Source organism: Drosophila sechellia, chromosome X (genome assembly GCF_004382195.2).
Source record: "Drosophila sechellia strain sech25 chromosome X, ASM438219v1, whole genome shotgun sequence".
NCBI classification, from domain to species: Eukaryota; Metazoa; Arthropoda; class Insecta; order Diptera; family Drosophilidae; genus Drosophila; species Drosophila sechellia.
Window position 1 is genome coordinate 4,029,294 of NC_045954.1, and position 15,227 is coordinate 4,044,520.

The window sequence follows — 15,227 nt, forward strand, 5'->3', positions numbered from 1 at the left end:
GTCTGGACCGCATTGTGCAATGAATAATTTTGGTGGCGCTGACGTGCCACGCCCCCGCACGTCGCCGATCGGTGGGCGGTTGGGCGGTTGTTCGATTGGGGGGTAATGCTTTTGTGCACCGCTTGCAATTTTGTGCTCCCTAATGCAATTTTGTTTTGCTTAATTTGATAGGCGTTGTCAGCTGAGCTGCCAGCCTGACAATGTGTCCACCTAACAGGAGCAACAATGGCAAAATTGCACACCAGCAACAAGAAACATGGTGCAGCAGCAGCAGCAACTAAGGGCCCGGCTGATTGGATGTGCTTTGAGTGTGTTTGCTGCTGGTGTGTGAGTTGTGAGGGCTACTACTAAAGCTATTAACCACTGTGTTTCTGGTGTCGGCCAGACAGATATTACCAAAATAAACGACATACATGGATAGATAGATAGATAGTAGACGTTGGATAAGCAAAAATGCCTGAGTAATTTATGCAGCTTAGCTTGAATGCATTTACTAAGCTGCCTCTTGCAATGGCAGCTTTTTGACTAGACACTTCCACTTGGGGTCTTTGGAAACTACACTTTGGGTTTTTTTCGCATCCTTGCACTCTGATTAATAACCGAAATTAGATTGCAAACAATACGAACGAAATGTATACAGAAGAAACTCTTTCAAAGTACTTCACACGACTAGCGAAATTAGTTTATTGTCCAATTTTCTTATTACCAACTGGCATACGAACGGTTTCAATGGTATTTCCTCGCCACTAAAAACAAATGTGATACATACTATCTATGTATGTATGTGTCATACATTCAATGTGCATGCAAACAGCACATTTGGGTTGGATGGGCTGTGCCGGAGCATGCGGTGCCAAAGTTTCCCATCGAAACATCTTTAAGCGGCGAAACTTTTCTCATAACATGCGAGCACTCACACTCGCACTCACATCACACTCGCATTCACACTAACACTCACGAATATCGCACCACCCAGCCGCACACGCCCCACGGCGAAATCTTATCAAACTGACATCATTTTCATTATGTTTTGCACTTGCACAGCTTCGACTAATGTGTGTGTGTGTTGTGGCTGTGTCCTTCGAGCTCGAGGTCCCCAGTCCTGAGATGGTAATATGTCCTTCTGCTTCACTTTGTATCTGCTACACTTTGCGAAATAGCATAGTGGTTTGTAAATTCACAGCTAGTGTTGTAATGCAATTGATATATATGGCAAGTGTTAGTAAGCCACGTTTCAATGTTGAATACTCAAGCAACGTTAGAAGGTCAGCCAGTTTTTTCGAGTGCATTTTGCGTCGAATTATAGGCAATTCGGTACGGAATCTCCGCACACGCGATACGCATTACACACACATGTGCGCGCGCCTCGAGTGCGTGAGTGCTAATCTGGCCCGCCAATAACTGCAAATTAGATTAGCAACGCCTCGAGGGTGGAGCTGGACTCGAACTGGCTGCTCTGACTCCCCCTCATCTACCATCCTCGATAGCTGACCACCGTCCATATATATCCATATCGACATGCAGCCAGCAATCCAGCAACTCGAACATCGCGTGTGGCGTTGATAAATCTCGACCAGCAAGAGGACAAGGCGAAACCCCAATGACCAATGCCCAATGCCCAATCTCCAATCCACAATCCCCGATCCCCACTCAATCCAATCCAATACAGTCCCCCGGATGCCAATATATATTACGACAGGGAGACTCTCACTGGCCATTTGTTTGGCATCCCATCGCGGGACGAAACTAATAAAAATCATAAAAGTTTTCCGCTTATCGTTGCCATTAAGATGCCTGCCCGCCCCTCGAAGATTGTTATTATTATTAGTATTATTTGAGTGTGTCTCAGCTTTGTCCTTGGCTCACTTACACTTTCACTTTCTTCCACACGCACTTTCACCTACCCGCGCGATAATGTTGCCACACTGAAAATTAACTTAACTACTTACTGAAGATGGAAAATTTTAGGAGCAGACTTCGGGATCGTTTTCACCGTCGAAAACTTGCGTCATGTTAACGATTCGCCTGTATTTGCAAATATTTACCCACTTACGTAACGCTCTTATTTTGCTTGGCAAAGAAAATGTTGTGGGAAAATTATGTGCGCTCATAAGCTTTAATCGTCCAAAAAAAAGGTGGCAAATAGCTGGTAAGCACGATTAATAATATGAATAGAAGCTAGCAGAGTAGAATACGGATTATCGAAAGATAGTTTTAAACTAATTCTGAACATTAAATGCATAGAAGAAATAGTTATGATACGCTTCTTGGTAAGATAGGCCAACTTCGATGTTATCCTTATCGGGGGTTGAGAATTACCTCCAACTGTCGCCTTACATCAATAACTCACTGTACTCTTTATTGCCCGTCGCTTTTGAATGGCAAAACTTCCGCTGGTGACGGCGTCGAATGGAATTGCTGACGCCAGCGACGCCGCTTTTCCAATGGACAATGTCCAGTTGCCCATACAGTACGTACTGTACATAGCATATGGCACATGGCACATGGCACTTATTCACCGGCCAGCGGGTAAATGACGCCCAGTCACTTATTCGCATCGCTGACCAGAAGGAAAAGGGGGCGGGGCGGTATGGGGCGGTGGCTATATCGTTGTCCCGCTAATCGTAAAATAAATTATTTTCCATGTGTGCGCTGCTCGCCTGATTCCGAGTCATAATTCTTGCATCACTCCTCTCCCCCAAATGGAGCATAACAGTTTCAGTTAATTGCATGAGTGAGGAGTGCACTGCGAAAAATGCTTGATGCTGAGGTAACTGAATATTATCTCCAACAATCCAAACTATTTAACACTAAGCTAAACTATTAAGCTGGAAATTATCTTACTGCATATTACAATCCCTTTTTACCTTCGCGATTGAAGTAGTAAAGAAGTGCGTGATTTGTTTCCGTGTCATATGATGAGATTTTTGTGGGGGATAAACTTTTCCAGCCACAACTGGCTGGCTTTAATTGTTACTAGTCGCATTTGGAGCCCGGCCTAATCACTGGCGCCGGATTAGTCAAACTTGCAGCCACTGGACGTGGGTGGTTGGGTGGCTGGGTGGCTCGTTCGGTCGGATGTTGGGTGGTTGGCTAGCAGTGGAGTGGTGTCCAAGTGCTGAAATGTGTAGCGCTTGCCAACGCTGTCAGTCATAATTAACACTCAGCTGCAGCTCCAGCTTTGGGTTCAGTTTTAGCTTTGGAGTCGGAGTTTGAATGGGTGGAAAATAATATGAAACCGAAATGGATGTGAAACAAAAGTTAGCTTCGTTCCAACTGCTCAAAGTTGCTAATCAAGCTTGACAGCTAGCTGCTCAGGGGAATATAGAGATGGTGATTGGGTTCCAGTATAAGCCAGTCATGTACAGATGCACTGAGAAATATATTTATATATATATGCATCAGTTGTCAATCGTATCAAATAATGAGCATCTAACGAGTGCAATTTAAAAATTATAAGACCAAAAAATTACATTAAAAAATGTAATTAAATTAAATGATAGCATTTAAAACTTAATGCCGACTTGATTCCTAATTTTCGCTGTGTATCTCGTATATGCTGCCGACAGCTTTCGCAGCATTCGATGGTGTAATTAAGAATGCAACGCACTTTAAGATACATAGCGATGGCGAACAGCGGTTTCGCGGATGGCAAACTCATTAGCCACCCCTCGCGGCCAGATAAATGCGATTTTGTAATCGCGGAGATTGCAATCGGGTTGCGGTTATTGTGTTATGCCGTGCTTGCCCAACCATCCAATCCATATCCAGCCATCCATTTCACTAAAAATGTTCTGCTATCTTAAATTCCGAGCGACACGTGCCAGACACAACTACAATAACAACAAATTACACTAACAATGTTGCGAAGGGCGCTGCAACACCCCCCTCCCCCGCCCTCGTCGGATGCCATGCAAATTTTAAGCGCCTGTCGCAGTTCCTTCTTTGTGTCTATGGCGTCATCGGCTCTACTTGTAGTCAGTCCCCCGCATTTGTACTTGATTACCCATACACACATACACTTTCACCCAGCATCCGCATCCGCATTCGCATCCACATCCGCAGCAGCAGTAGCAACTTTAACTGTAAATCGATATTCAGACAGTCTGCCTGTCTGCCCCCTGCCAACAATCTTGTGATGCCCTTCGAACTCTGACTAACTTACAGTCTCGACACCAAAGTCGGTGGTTGCGACTTAAAGATACTTGATGCCTATGCATATTAGTATTGAAACTCTACTACTCACAGTTCAGAAATGGAAATGTTGAGGTTTAGAATTTACTGTTTTCTTCCGTATAAGGAATATTTTGGGTTTAACGCTATGTATACATTTTAATGCAATTTGAATAGACCTAAAAGTATCAATCGTTTTGAAATAAAAACGTCAAAAAATGCGACTTTAAAGTTAGGGTTTCCATGACTTTTCTGATAAGAAAGCTTCAGGCAATTTAGCAGTCGTGGATTTATCTGTCACATCAACATAGTTACATATTTTAGGCAGGAACTCATTCCGTACAGAGCACACCGATCGTAGGATGTTGCACAGCAGCTACAATCGGGCACCGCGCCGCAAACTCATTCCGAATTTGTTTAGCAACATTCTACAGGTGATCGCCGATGCCGACCATCCGCTCACCGAACCCGAGATCATGGAGGCGGTCGCCGATCGGTTGGATCGCAGCGACGAGGAGCTAAAGCGCCAGATCACAGTAAGCCTCCACGACGCCCTAATCTACGGCTATCTGCGAGTGAAGAACTATCGTTACTCGATTGTGCCCAGTCGCCTAGACCCGGACGAACATCGCGACCATAACGAGCCCAGTTCCTCCATTACCGCCGCCCCGGAACATAACCGGCTGCAGGAGAGGATCTCGAGTGGAACCAGTGCTGCCATGGATGACAACCAGGGGCGCGATGAAGAACTCACACCAAAAAGCACCCAACCACTAAAGAGGGTAAATGCTGAGCCGCAAGGGCAAACTAATTGATGGATGAAAATTTCAAATGTAAACCTTTAATAAATTGAACTAAAATCAAATAAAACCAACTTAAGGGAATATAATTACAAATTAAGTGCTAGCCAGATTTCTCTTCGAGCTAAATCCATTTGCGACTATAAAGAACACAGTAACGAGCGAATCAACTTCCTGTAGGTAATAATTCCTGCGAGTAATCCCCAATTAGTTTCGCAGATCCTTTGGCAGGTAAGCTAAGCCCACAAACGACGCCGCTTGGCCTGATGGCCGGTCCGCAAAGTCCACTCCTTCCATCTGATCGACGTGCGGCGAAGGCAATCCCTGAATCCCAGGCGACTTGTGTGTCAGCTGCATTGGGGGCCCACTGCCTCTTCTCGACCGGTTGCCAGCAGCTAAACGGGCTAATTGAAATGCAACTCGAAGGCAGAGTGCCCGATGTCCGATGTCCTAGACTCCACCCTGCGACCCCTCTGAGGTGTGCACATTCAAGTCGGCCTTCAAAATATAGATGGTAATCGATAGCCGATTACTTAGGGAGCCCTGGTTGAAAATCGTGGTAACGCTTTTTTAAATACTGAATATTGGTGATATAAAAATATCCTTTCTAATAAAGTAAAAGTATTTAGTAGGCATTGACTTTGATTTCGCATTACTTATCATGTGCTCTTTTAGATATTTTTAGTTTTTTCTCTAGATCTTAACGATATACAGTCCAATTCTACAACAAATTTTCCAAGTAAATTTCAAATAGAAATTTTTTTTTTTTTTTTAATTATTATTATAACGATGCCACACTGCGGACCGCGCCCCAAAAAACCGGTGAATGCCTTCTTAATGTGGATAAATTCCGCCGGGCGCAAGTACATAAGAGAAAAATGGTCTTCGTGCAGGCAGCATTAACACTTGTGGTCATGAAAAAGGTGTTTTTAAAACCAAATGTTCATACCCTTTGTGAGCATAAATATTACATGTTACTAATGAGCAATTTGAGGAAAATAAGTAAATTAATAATAATAATAAATACATTTTTATTAAAAATTTTCCTTCCAAGCTGTTAGCAACTATATCAACTATATATGACACATTTGAGAGCCTTGAGCTTGCGGTCATATCAACAAGGATACGTTGACTAAGACGGGACTAAGACCTCAATCGCGTCCTTTGTGTTTGATGTGGTGTCAGCTTCGGGCTCAAATCATTTACCTTCCCCTGTCCGACGTGCTGTATATACCAATGTATGTGCAGTACATATGTGTGAATGCTTCAGTTCGGTTTGATTAGCGATTGCAAAGATAAACTCTAATAATAAACTCTAATACATAAAATAGATCATTATCTAACAATATTGTATCTGATTTAAGTGATAACCTCTGTAGCTTCTTCAAATCGATGTATCTATCTTATCAGCATGCATTGCTGTTTCGCCATCCCTAGCAGAATATGCGAAGCTATTAGTTCCTGACTGAATAAGCGATTGTGTGCGGGCAACTGTTTGAGTTCACTGATTGTTGCGACACCAACTAGCATTTAAAGGGTCCAAATAGAATGCGGCCATGGTCCTCCGTGCCATCCCCATTAATTCCACACCCTCGAGGGAGGCGGAAGTCACTGCGCTTGGGGTTTAGTCACGCTTATGTCCTTGGCCTTACGTCTCCGTCCCACACACACACACGCAAACAAACCCCCCCACCCCCTCCCCCCTTCTCATGTGTGATAATACCTGTTTGGTCTTTGGGAGCTCGGGGCTTCGAGAGGTCCTAGGTACCTAGCACCGACTACGTTGTTTTCACGCCCGTTGAACGGAGCAAGCGAGCGTGAGGCGAGCACATTACAATGATGCGGCACCACCAACTCTTTCTCCACAACCATCCAACCAAACTCCCCTCAATCTCTTGGGCAACTCATTTAGTAACTTGTGTGTGTGTGTGTGTGTGTGCAGAATGCTGTGCACTCTGGACCCAGTGTTTAGTCCAGTCAACTGGCTTTACTCAGCTAAATTAGATTTTGTGGTGCGTAATTTGAAAATTGTGAAATTACCCAACACTGCGGCGGAGTAGTCGAGATGGAGAAGTGACGTGGCACATTAACACCCAACGATGCCAACTGGTTATTCATTGAGGGTCGCTCACTAATGTCGGATTATCCGCTCAGAGCCTTTCTAAGAGCACCCAAAAACACACGAAATTAGTGCAATCCAATTGCCAGAGCCCCAAAATGGGAAAGAGCAACCCTTGAGCAAGATTGGCTATAATTCAAGAACGAAATCCAATTCTTGTGATTTTCGCACCTCATCACAATGGCTAAAAACAAGCCCGGGGCGCTCCCCTTGTTCATTTGCTTAACGCATAACTTTTGGGCCCTCGGTGGCATATTGTTTTACATGTTGCTCCGTTGGATAAACGGATTCGGCTTGTTTTGGCCTGCGGAAAAGTGGTCCTTTTTGTGTCGAAAGCGACCCAAGCGAAAAACTGGAGCCCCAAAATTCTTATGTTGTTAAGTTTTTTCGTTTATTCCATTATTTATGTACTGCACACGTTTGGGCAGGCATAAGGCGATTTTCTTTCCTTTTTTTTTGGGAACAGAAGTAGTACAACATATTTTTTAGAAAGTAATATATTTAACAAATAAATTCATTAGTAAGCACAGTAGGCAGCGATTTTTCCGTGTACGTTACTTGACGTAGGGCCTTTTCTAGGTATACATAACACATACACCCTCCATTCGATCGGCAAAATTTATCTTTCGGCAACATACTAAAAACTGTTGTAAATTATCGTATCTGTATCGTGTTCTTCTGTTGGGTTATTGGTCCCAAGTGTGTAGACGACTGCCCGTTTTCCGGTTTTCCTCCAAACCGTAATAAGACCGCAGAAAAGTCCAACGAAGCAACTCAACAAAAATTCAAAAAATAATACCGAGAATAATTATCAACTATCAAATACATCAGTCCAATAGTCAAATTAGCAGCGCTGTCCTGTAACCAGTGTACCACGCCTTTGGGTATATCTATAGTGGCAGAGGACGAGCAATGGAGGATTTACATTTAAAACTCGGCGACCTGCCCCAGGAAGTGTTGGCTGCACTTCACAGCATGATTATGGGCCAAAAATTGGCTGGATCACTTGGTGAGACACAGCATCACCTGCAGCATGAACACCACCTGAATCACCAACTGAACCAGCTCAATCAGTTGAGCCACTTGAATCAGTACCATCATTTAAGCCAATTGAATCAATTGAGTAAGCTACACCAGCATTTACAACATAAGATCTCATCGGGGATGAACCTAAATTTGGACCTGGACCATGAGATAGAGACGGAGATTGAGATGGGCCTTGATGGCCTTGATGTTGATCTGGATCTGAATCTGAATATGAAGCTGGGAGTTAATCTGGACATGAATCCGGAGGGCAGTATTACCAATAGTACCAGCAGTACCAGCAGTACCAGCAGTACCAGCAGTACCAGCAGTACCAGCAGTACCAGCAGTACCAGCAGTACCAGCAGTACCAGCAGTACCAGCAGTACCAGCAGTGCTAGCAGGACCAGCAGGACCAACAGTACCAGCAGCACCAACACGTGCAGCGATCAGGGGCAAGGACATGGATCTGGGATTGGACTTGGTGACCCAAAGCGGGACCAAAGCCAAGTCCACTACGCCCATGACCCTGCCCAGGATAATGGCGATTCACCGAATGTCAGGAGTTGTACTGGAATGTGCAGCCATCAAACAGAGAGCAATATGATTGGGGGGGATTCCCTAACGGTTACTAAGTCTTCATCGCCGGAGACGGGCAAGGGGGAGAAGTATCAGGAGGAGCTTAAAGAGGAGGAGGAGGAGGACGTTAATGAGGTTACGGAGGATAAGAAGCATAACGAGGACGTTTTGATTAAGGCGGCCAACTCCAAGCTAAATGTCAATGCCACTGTTTACACGATGCCAGGCAAAGTAGAACCCCTTCCTGATGGACGACACTTGCCCCAACCGAGTCCCAGTGCAACCTCGCAGGCCACTGGCGACTATCGCCTCAATGCCCAGGCCGCTGTATTCCAGCCATCTTTTCTGTGCATTAGCTCGTTGGCTTCGCCGGTGGTTTTTCAACGACCACGTCCAATTGTGGTACGGTCACCCCCACCGGAGGTATCGCAACACCAGATGTCGGCCATTTCACAGCCTCTACTGCCGACACCGCATCTGATGAGCCACGAGATGTCAGCCCATGGTTTTCATTCAATTCAAAGATCGGGCAATAAGCCAAGTGGCCGCTGGCGCAAACAACCGCTTCCGGACTTGTTTAGCGCCGTCATGTCACTGGTGACGGAACTGAAGCGATCGGTAAGCTATCCGGAGATCATAGGCTGCCTATCCAAGAGACTCCATCGAGAGCAGGTGGAACTAAAGCGCCATGTACCGCACACACTGCACGCCGCCGTTAACAATGGCTACTTAAAGAAGGAGGGCAATCGCTATTCCCTGCTCCCCGAAGTGGAACAGGCCGAGATCATGCGGCGCAACATCGCGGCTGCCATTCGGGCCAAGGAGCTGGAGAAGGAGCCGTTGTCCTGGCGCAGGCGTTAATGTTCGCAATACCAATCTTTAACTACGTTCACAACCTGGCATCTACACGACGCTTTCCGCATCCTGCATCTTCATCATCACATTTCGTATCCTTCTGCTTCATACATTTTATAATTAAGCTTGCACAGCACTCGAGGCTGTGAGCATGTAGTCCTGTGCGTTGCACAACCCAGAGCCCCGAGTCCTGTGCTGCCGACGAGCCCTGCAATTTGGTTTTACTGTACGTGACCTGTGTCTGCGAAAAAGCGGTCCGTGTGATCCTCGATGCGTGGCCTGTGCGTAAAGGCACGCAATCTTCGATCCGCGATCGACGACCGGAAGAAGTCACGATGACAAAAGTTTATATTGTATACAAGATCTACGCAGTTATACATCAACAATTCATATTTAATTTCCCCTATTCATTTTGTATTTGATTGGTCTGCTATTCATTGAAATTCTGCTATGCATATGCATTCAACTTTGTGTTTATCAATTTAGTCAGTCGTCCATCCATCTCAGGCATTCCAGTCAGTCAGGCAGTCATTTAGACGGTCGGCGGCTGTTCCGATCTGTACAGTTAACTAGCTATTGTGTGCGGAGTGGCGAGTATCTAGAGCTCATCATGATTGTTTTGTAATTGGAATGCGACAATGCCAGGCCAAGAAGGAGGACGGAGATGCTTGATGGTGGATAGATAGAGGATGCCATCTCCCAGTATGCAAGGACAATAACAATAACAACAGCAGCAGCCACGGCAAGCATGGGGGGCTGTGGGTGGAGGGTGGTAAGTACGAGGAGGAGGAGGACGACGAGTGAATGCCAACTCAACTAACAATTTGCTTCAATTATAAAAAGCGTCGCGACAAAGTGGCGCCAAGCAAGCGACGTGCGGCGAGGAGTGGGTGGTTGCATTGGGGCATGAATGTGATGCTGTGCTGTTTCTCTGGTTGTTGCTTTTTCCTTTGCTTTACTGTTGCTGCTGATGAAATGGGTAAACAGTGGACAGAGTGGCCCGGGGGTATGGCCTGGTAATCAGCATGGCGACGCACTGCTCCTTTGAGCCCTGAACTGCCTCCTTCTCGAAGCGAAGCGGCTCTGTGCTGCCAACCATAGATCGCAAAAAGCAACCGAAAGTACTTTAGAATTGAAAACTTATATTTAAATTTTACTCAATTTTAGTGGATGCAATTTCTGAATGTAAATTTGCCAACTAAATGTATAAATTATGTGTCAGATTTTGAGGTAAGCATCTACAATTTAGCTAAAAAATAGCCAAATGGGCAATTCCCTCGAGTCGAGGAGAGGAAAGGCAACGACTCTGCCATGCAGCTGGCCTCGACCGGAATGAAAGTGGAACTGGAACTGGAGCACCGAGGAGCCTGCTCTGGCGTCAACCTCAAACCATCCTTGCCAGCTTTGTCTGTGTATAGGGTCATCAACTTATTTGCATGCTGCAACTCCGGGCCCTGTCATAATTGTATTTTGTTGCCGCCAGTCAGGGATCAGCACTTCGATATGCCAGGGTCCTGTCCAAAGTTTGTTGCTTGAACGCCATTGCCACCGAACCGAACTTGTTGACTCTTTTTCCAACTGGAGGAGCAGACAGATGACAGGAATACGGGGAGCCAGGAACTTAACGCGCCCAGCAGGGAGATGATTTACTGAGCTCGTGTGATTCATAAATATTTCTTCCCAACGCCGAGCTCAGGAATCCCGGTGTCCATTGTCCTTTTGCCCTCTTGTAAATGTGCACTGAGGGAAAAGTCGATAGAATACGGATTTTCATTTCCTATCACACAATTTGCAGTTACTCTTATATCTGTTGTATCTAAATAATATTCCCCAATACTCTGAAGCTAAAACTAAGAGTCCTTATAGTATGTTAATGAACTGCCTGTTGTTCACTGTGTAAGGGAAGAGCTTCAATTCAGCAAGTTTCATTGCTACTCCTAGGATGAGCTGAGTGTCATTTGTCATGACATTGCATGAAGAGAAGCGTGAACCAAGCGCCGAGGCATGTGTGCGAACGGAGTTGGGTTTAAATGTTAAATAGTTCACAGCCAGCTTGATCCTCCGGCACTTGAGCTGAACTGAGCTGCCCTTAATGTTGCGTATCAACGGAATGCTGAAACTGATCTGAAATCCACGCACACGCATTGTAGATTAGCCGTTGATGCAGCTCCTGACTGCAATTTTGAAACACAGAACGAACAATGCTCCCTCAGATTCCTGCTTTTCTGCCATGTAACCGCGCTCAAACAAGTGCGTAACTAAAGACTGCATGAAACTAGTCAAGTAAGTTTCAAAATGTAGCAAGTATAAGAACAGATTCAAAAAACGTGATAATAAAATACAAATCAATTGGCAATGATATAATAAAACAAGAAGGCAACTTAAAAAAAAAGGAACATATAAATACAAGAAGAAGCAGTCAGCTGCAGTAACTAATTAAACAACACAATAAGGTGGAATGTGAATGGAATTTGACCGCCGAAAATTAAACCAGCACCAGCACCACTTCCTTCCTGCGGATTGACCACCCAATTAGCGAATTAACCTCACCGCCCCACACAGTTAAATACCTATACAATCGACAATAATAACAATCATTTAATTTCAGGTTAATTGCACATACTTTGGTTTGTGTCGGGACATAAATTGTGTGCATTCGTCGGCTGGTCCGCTGCCTGGTGTTTGTGTAATTTATTCGCATATTTCAGTGGAGCGTGGAGTGACAGCCTGAAATTATGCTACAAAATGCCAGGAATGCCTACCCCTGTTAAGTTTTTGAGGAGCGGGCGTAATAGATGTGGCCCCAAGTCAAGACAGAAACGAGGGCAGACATCCAGCAGGGGCACGCACAAAAAGTCTGCGCTGCTAAACGCATTTACGTGTCAGAACTAATTTAATGTGGCGCCCCAGGGTGGATTGAAACGAACTAAAATGGAACGGAACGGAGTGGAATGGAATGGAGTGGAATAGCGTGGGGTGTAGACCCGGAAAAGGATAACGGAAACGCATACGCAGCGAGCCAGTGGCGCCTGACCATATTTTGCTTACGACGACACCCGCCCTCGCACATTTCTCACCTAATAAAATTACAATGGCCACACATCCACATCCTCACACCCCCTGCAATGCACCCTCACATGTTGCTGCTGCCCCGCTGGCCTTTTCGTTCCTTTTAGATGTAAATTTAATTTCGGTTTTCACATTTTGAGGTTTTCATAGCCGCATGCTGGCATTAGGATAGTACAGAGGGAAAAATCTTACCGATCTATGCAACTTTCTTTATTCGGTATGGGATTTTATAAATGGGATTTTCCTTTACTTCAATTTCAAAAATACATCAATTAGTTTATTTTTATATTAAAGACCACATTTTTTCTAAGTGTGCACCGTAGTCCTGAGTTTCGAGTCCTGAACTCCAACTGAGTGTCCGTGTCCGGGTCCTATCCTCCGAATTCCTCACCCCTGGTGTCGTAGTGGTGTCCCCGGGGATTCGGGGGAGCATATTCAGCTGCCGTAATGCTTCTTTCATCGCTGCTTCCTTCCACCCAGTCCCTGCTCCTGCTCCTGCTGCTGCTGTTCTTTTCCTTTGCCCTGTCACTCTCTCATCAGCGTCACATATTGTTCGCCTTTTGTCCTTTCGGGGGGATGGAGTAGGAGGTGGTGAGTTGGTACTGCGTCCCCCATATGAATATATCAACTCGATTCCCTGGCGTGTGCTCCGATTCGAGTTTCTGTTTTTTGCGCATTTTTCCCCCTTTTTTCTTCTTGGCGCTCCTGTTTCCGCTGCCGCATTGTCCGCCCGGCTGAACTGCGATTTCAATTAAACCCCTCGCCAAACCGATGTAATCTCAATCTGATTTTCGGGGCATATGCGGGTTCCTAATCGAATAATCCGCAAAACTCCCCGTGTCGTGCGGTTAACTTTGTTACCTAGCAGCAGCTACAAAGCACTTGTGCTAAACATCAACTGGATTAGATTAGTAGATGGTCAAATAATCGTATTCATTGGGAAATCGCCTGGCGAGTTCAGTGCCCGAAGCCGGAAACGATTCTCATACTGCCATCCTTTTGGAGGAAGTTCACATGGAGGGACTTGGTAACGGAGTGGAGTGAACAAGACCCAAACAAAGTCTGACACTCGACACAAGCTTAATTGCTGGGCCCAGAACCCGATGCCCACCCAGATCCCGAGCCAAATCCTGGGACTCCAACACTGACTGTGAAAAGCGCCAAGTGCACTCGTGGTAATTTGATTTAATTGTGCGTGCCAGCCGGCAGCAACAACAAAAGCACTTAGCCAACTTGCAACAGCCGGGCAACTCTTGTTCATACATGTATGTTTGTGGTCGCCATTTTTTATACCCTAAGAGATGGTGTAGGCTTATGCAAGCATTGTTTATTACCTCTCTATTTGATGGTATGTAACAACACAATGAATTAAACTTTATTGAAAGTGTTTAATAAAAAATAATCTATATTATTGCCCTTTCGATATGTTTTTCAAACTACATATAGTCCGACTTCAAAGAGAATCCTTTCATACTGACACGTTTTTTTTTTTTTTGTTTTTGGCATTGGTGCTTATAAGAAATTTACAAGTGTCGGGTGTTGGCTCCTTTTCCTGGCTTGTGGGTCCCAGGTTAAAGGGTCCAAGTCCAAGTCTGAAGCTTTTGAACTCCATTCAGCCTTCGGTAACCCTTGAACTTGCTACTTGCAACAGCTTCAAGTTGCAACTGTTAGTCCGCTCGTTGTTTTTCCTCATGTTCGCCATGGTCACCATTGTCGGTGTTTATTAACTGCGGACCTGCTTTTCTTATATATATTTTTTTTATTTTGTTGCCACTGGTTTCTCGGCTCCTGCTCCTGCTCCTCCTCATCAACGGAATGGCCTTTAATGCATAATTTATCTACCGTTTCAGGATGCCCCCAGCTATCTCTGTCTGCGGTTTTCCTCTCGCTTTTGTATTGTTTTTGAACATGCTCGGTTTTAGAGCTGAGCAAATTTATAGCTGACGAACATTTCCGCTTCCGTTTGCAATTACACGAGCGGCTAAAATAATAACGGACAGCGATTGCTGCATCAAGATGTCTATTATACCACTGGGGACGATTCATGAAATTGTAATCCATATGTATATGTGACGGGACTTCCAATAGACTTGGCTTATATCTTCACTTACTACCAGTAGTAAATATGTACCTTGATTGCTTTCATGTTTCGTACTAGATTGGTTATGCTTCAAAACACCCATTTCGCAGCAAGTTCATTCGGTTTGAACTTAGCTTTGAATTGCATGCCTAGTCCGAGGCTATTTGCCATTGCTAATCAACTGAAAAAACCCATACGCATTTCCACCCATTGATATTCATAATTCAAAGTTCATAATGTCACTTTGCATAGGGGACCGAAAAGAATCCGGCAGGGGTGAAAAGTGAGTTTGTGAAAAGTTGCCCTCCCCCACCACTCACACACGGTAAGCAACTTGAAATTTTAACATTACCATTACTCCGTAGAATGTTTGATTTTCACCGCTTAATTTATGATTTAATTGCATATTTGACGGTGCAATGCAAATATTCACCCCTCTGTGGTTGGCCTGCAATGCCACGCATTTCATTTAGATAACCACAAATATTTGCCACAGAACGCGTCTGCCACCGGAGGGCCGATCGGGCGT

The 15,227-nt window shown here is 45.0% G+C and overlaps 2 protein-coding genes across 2 annotated transcripts; both read left to right on the forward strand.

The window, feature by feature from the left end:
- Window positions 1–4,468: 4,468 nt before the first annotated feature.
- On the forward strand, window positions 4,469–5,043 carry LOC6612522. The gene has a single exon (XM_002036994.2). The coding sequence runs from the start codon at window positions 4,536–4,538 to the stop codon at window positions 4,986–4,988; it is 453 nt and encodes a 150-aa protein (XP_002037030.1). The 5' UTR covers window positions 4,469–4,535; the 3' UTR covers window positions 4,989–5,043.
- Window positions 5,044–7,631: 2,588 nt separating this feature from the next.
- LOC6612521 lies at window positions 7,632–9,955 on the forward strand. The gene is made up of 2 exons (XM_032726196.1): window positions 7,632–8,426; window positions 8,535–9,955. The coding sequence occupies exons 1-2, from the start codon at window positions 8,005–8,007 to the stop codon at window positions 9,553–9,555; spliced, it is 1,443 nt and encodes a 480-aa protein (XP_032582087.1). The 5' UTR covers window positions 7,632–8,004; the 3' UTR covers window positions 9,556–9,955.
- Window positions 9,956–15,227: the final 5,272 nt, after the last annotated feature.

Bases quoted from the DNA above. Each gene is read 5' to 3' on its own strand.
- LOC6612522 (XM_002036994.2), top strand. From the start codon at position 4,536: ATGTTGCACAGCAGCTACAATCGGGCACCGCGCCGCAAACTCATTCCG.
- LOC6612521 (XM_032726196.1), top strand. From the start codon at position 8,005: ATGGAGGATTTACATTTAAAACTCGGCGACCTGCCCCAGGAAGTGTTG. The intron at 8,427-8,534 runs CAGTACCAGCAG...CAGCAGGACCAA, and splicing joins AGCAGTACCAGCAGTACCAG to CAGTACCAGCAGCACCAACA.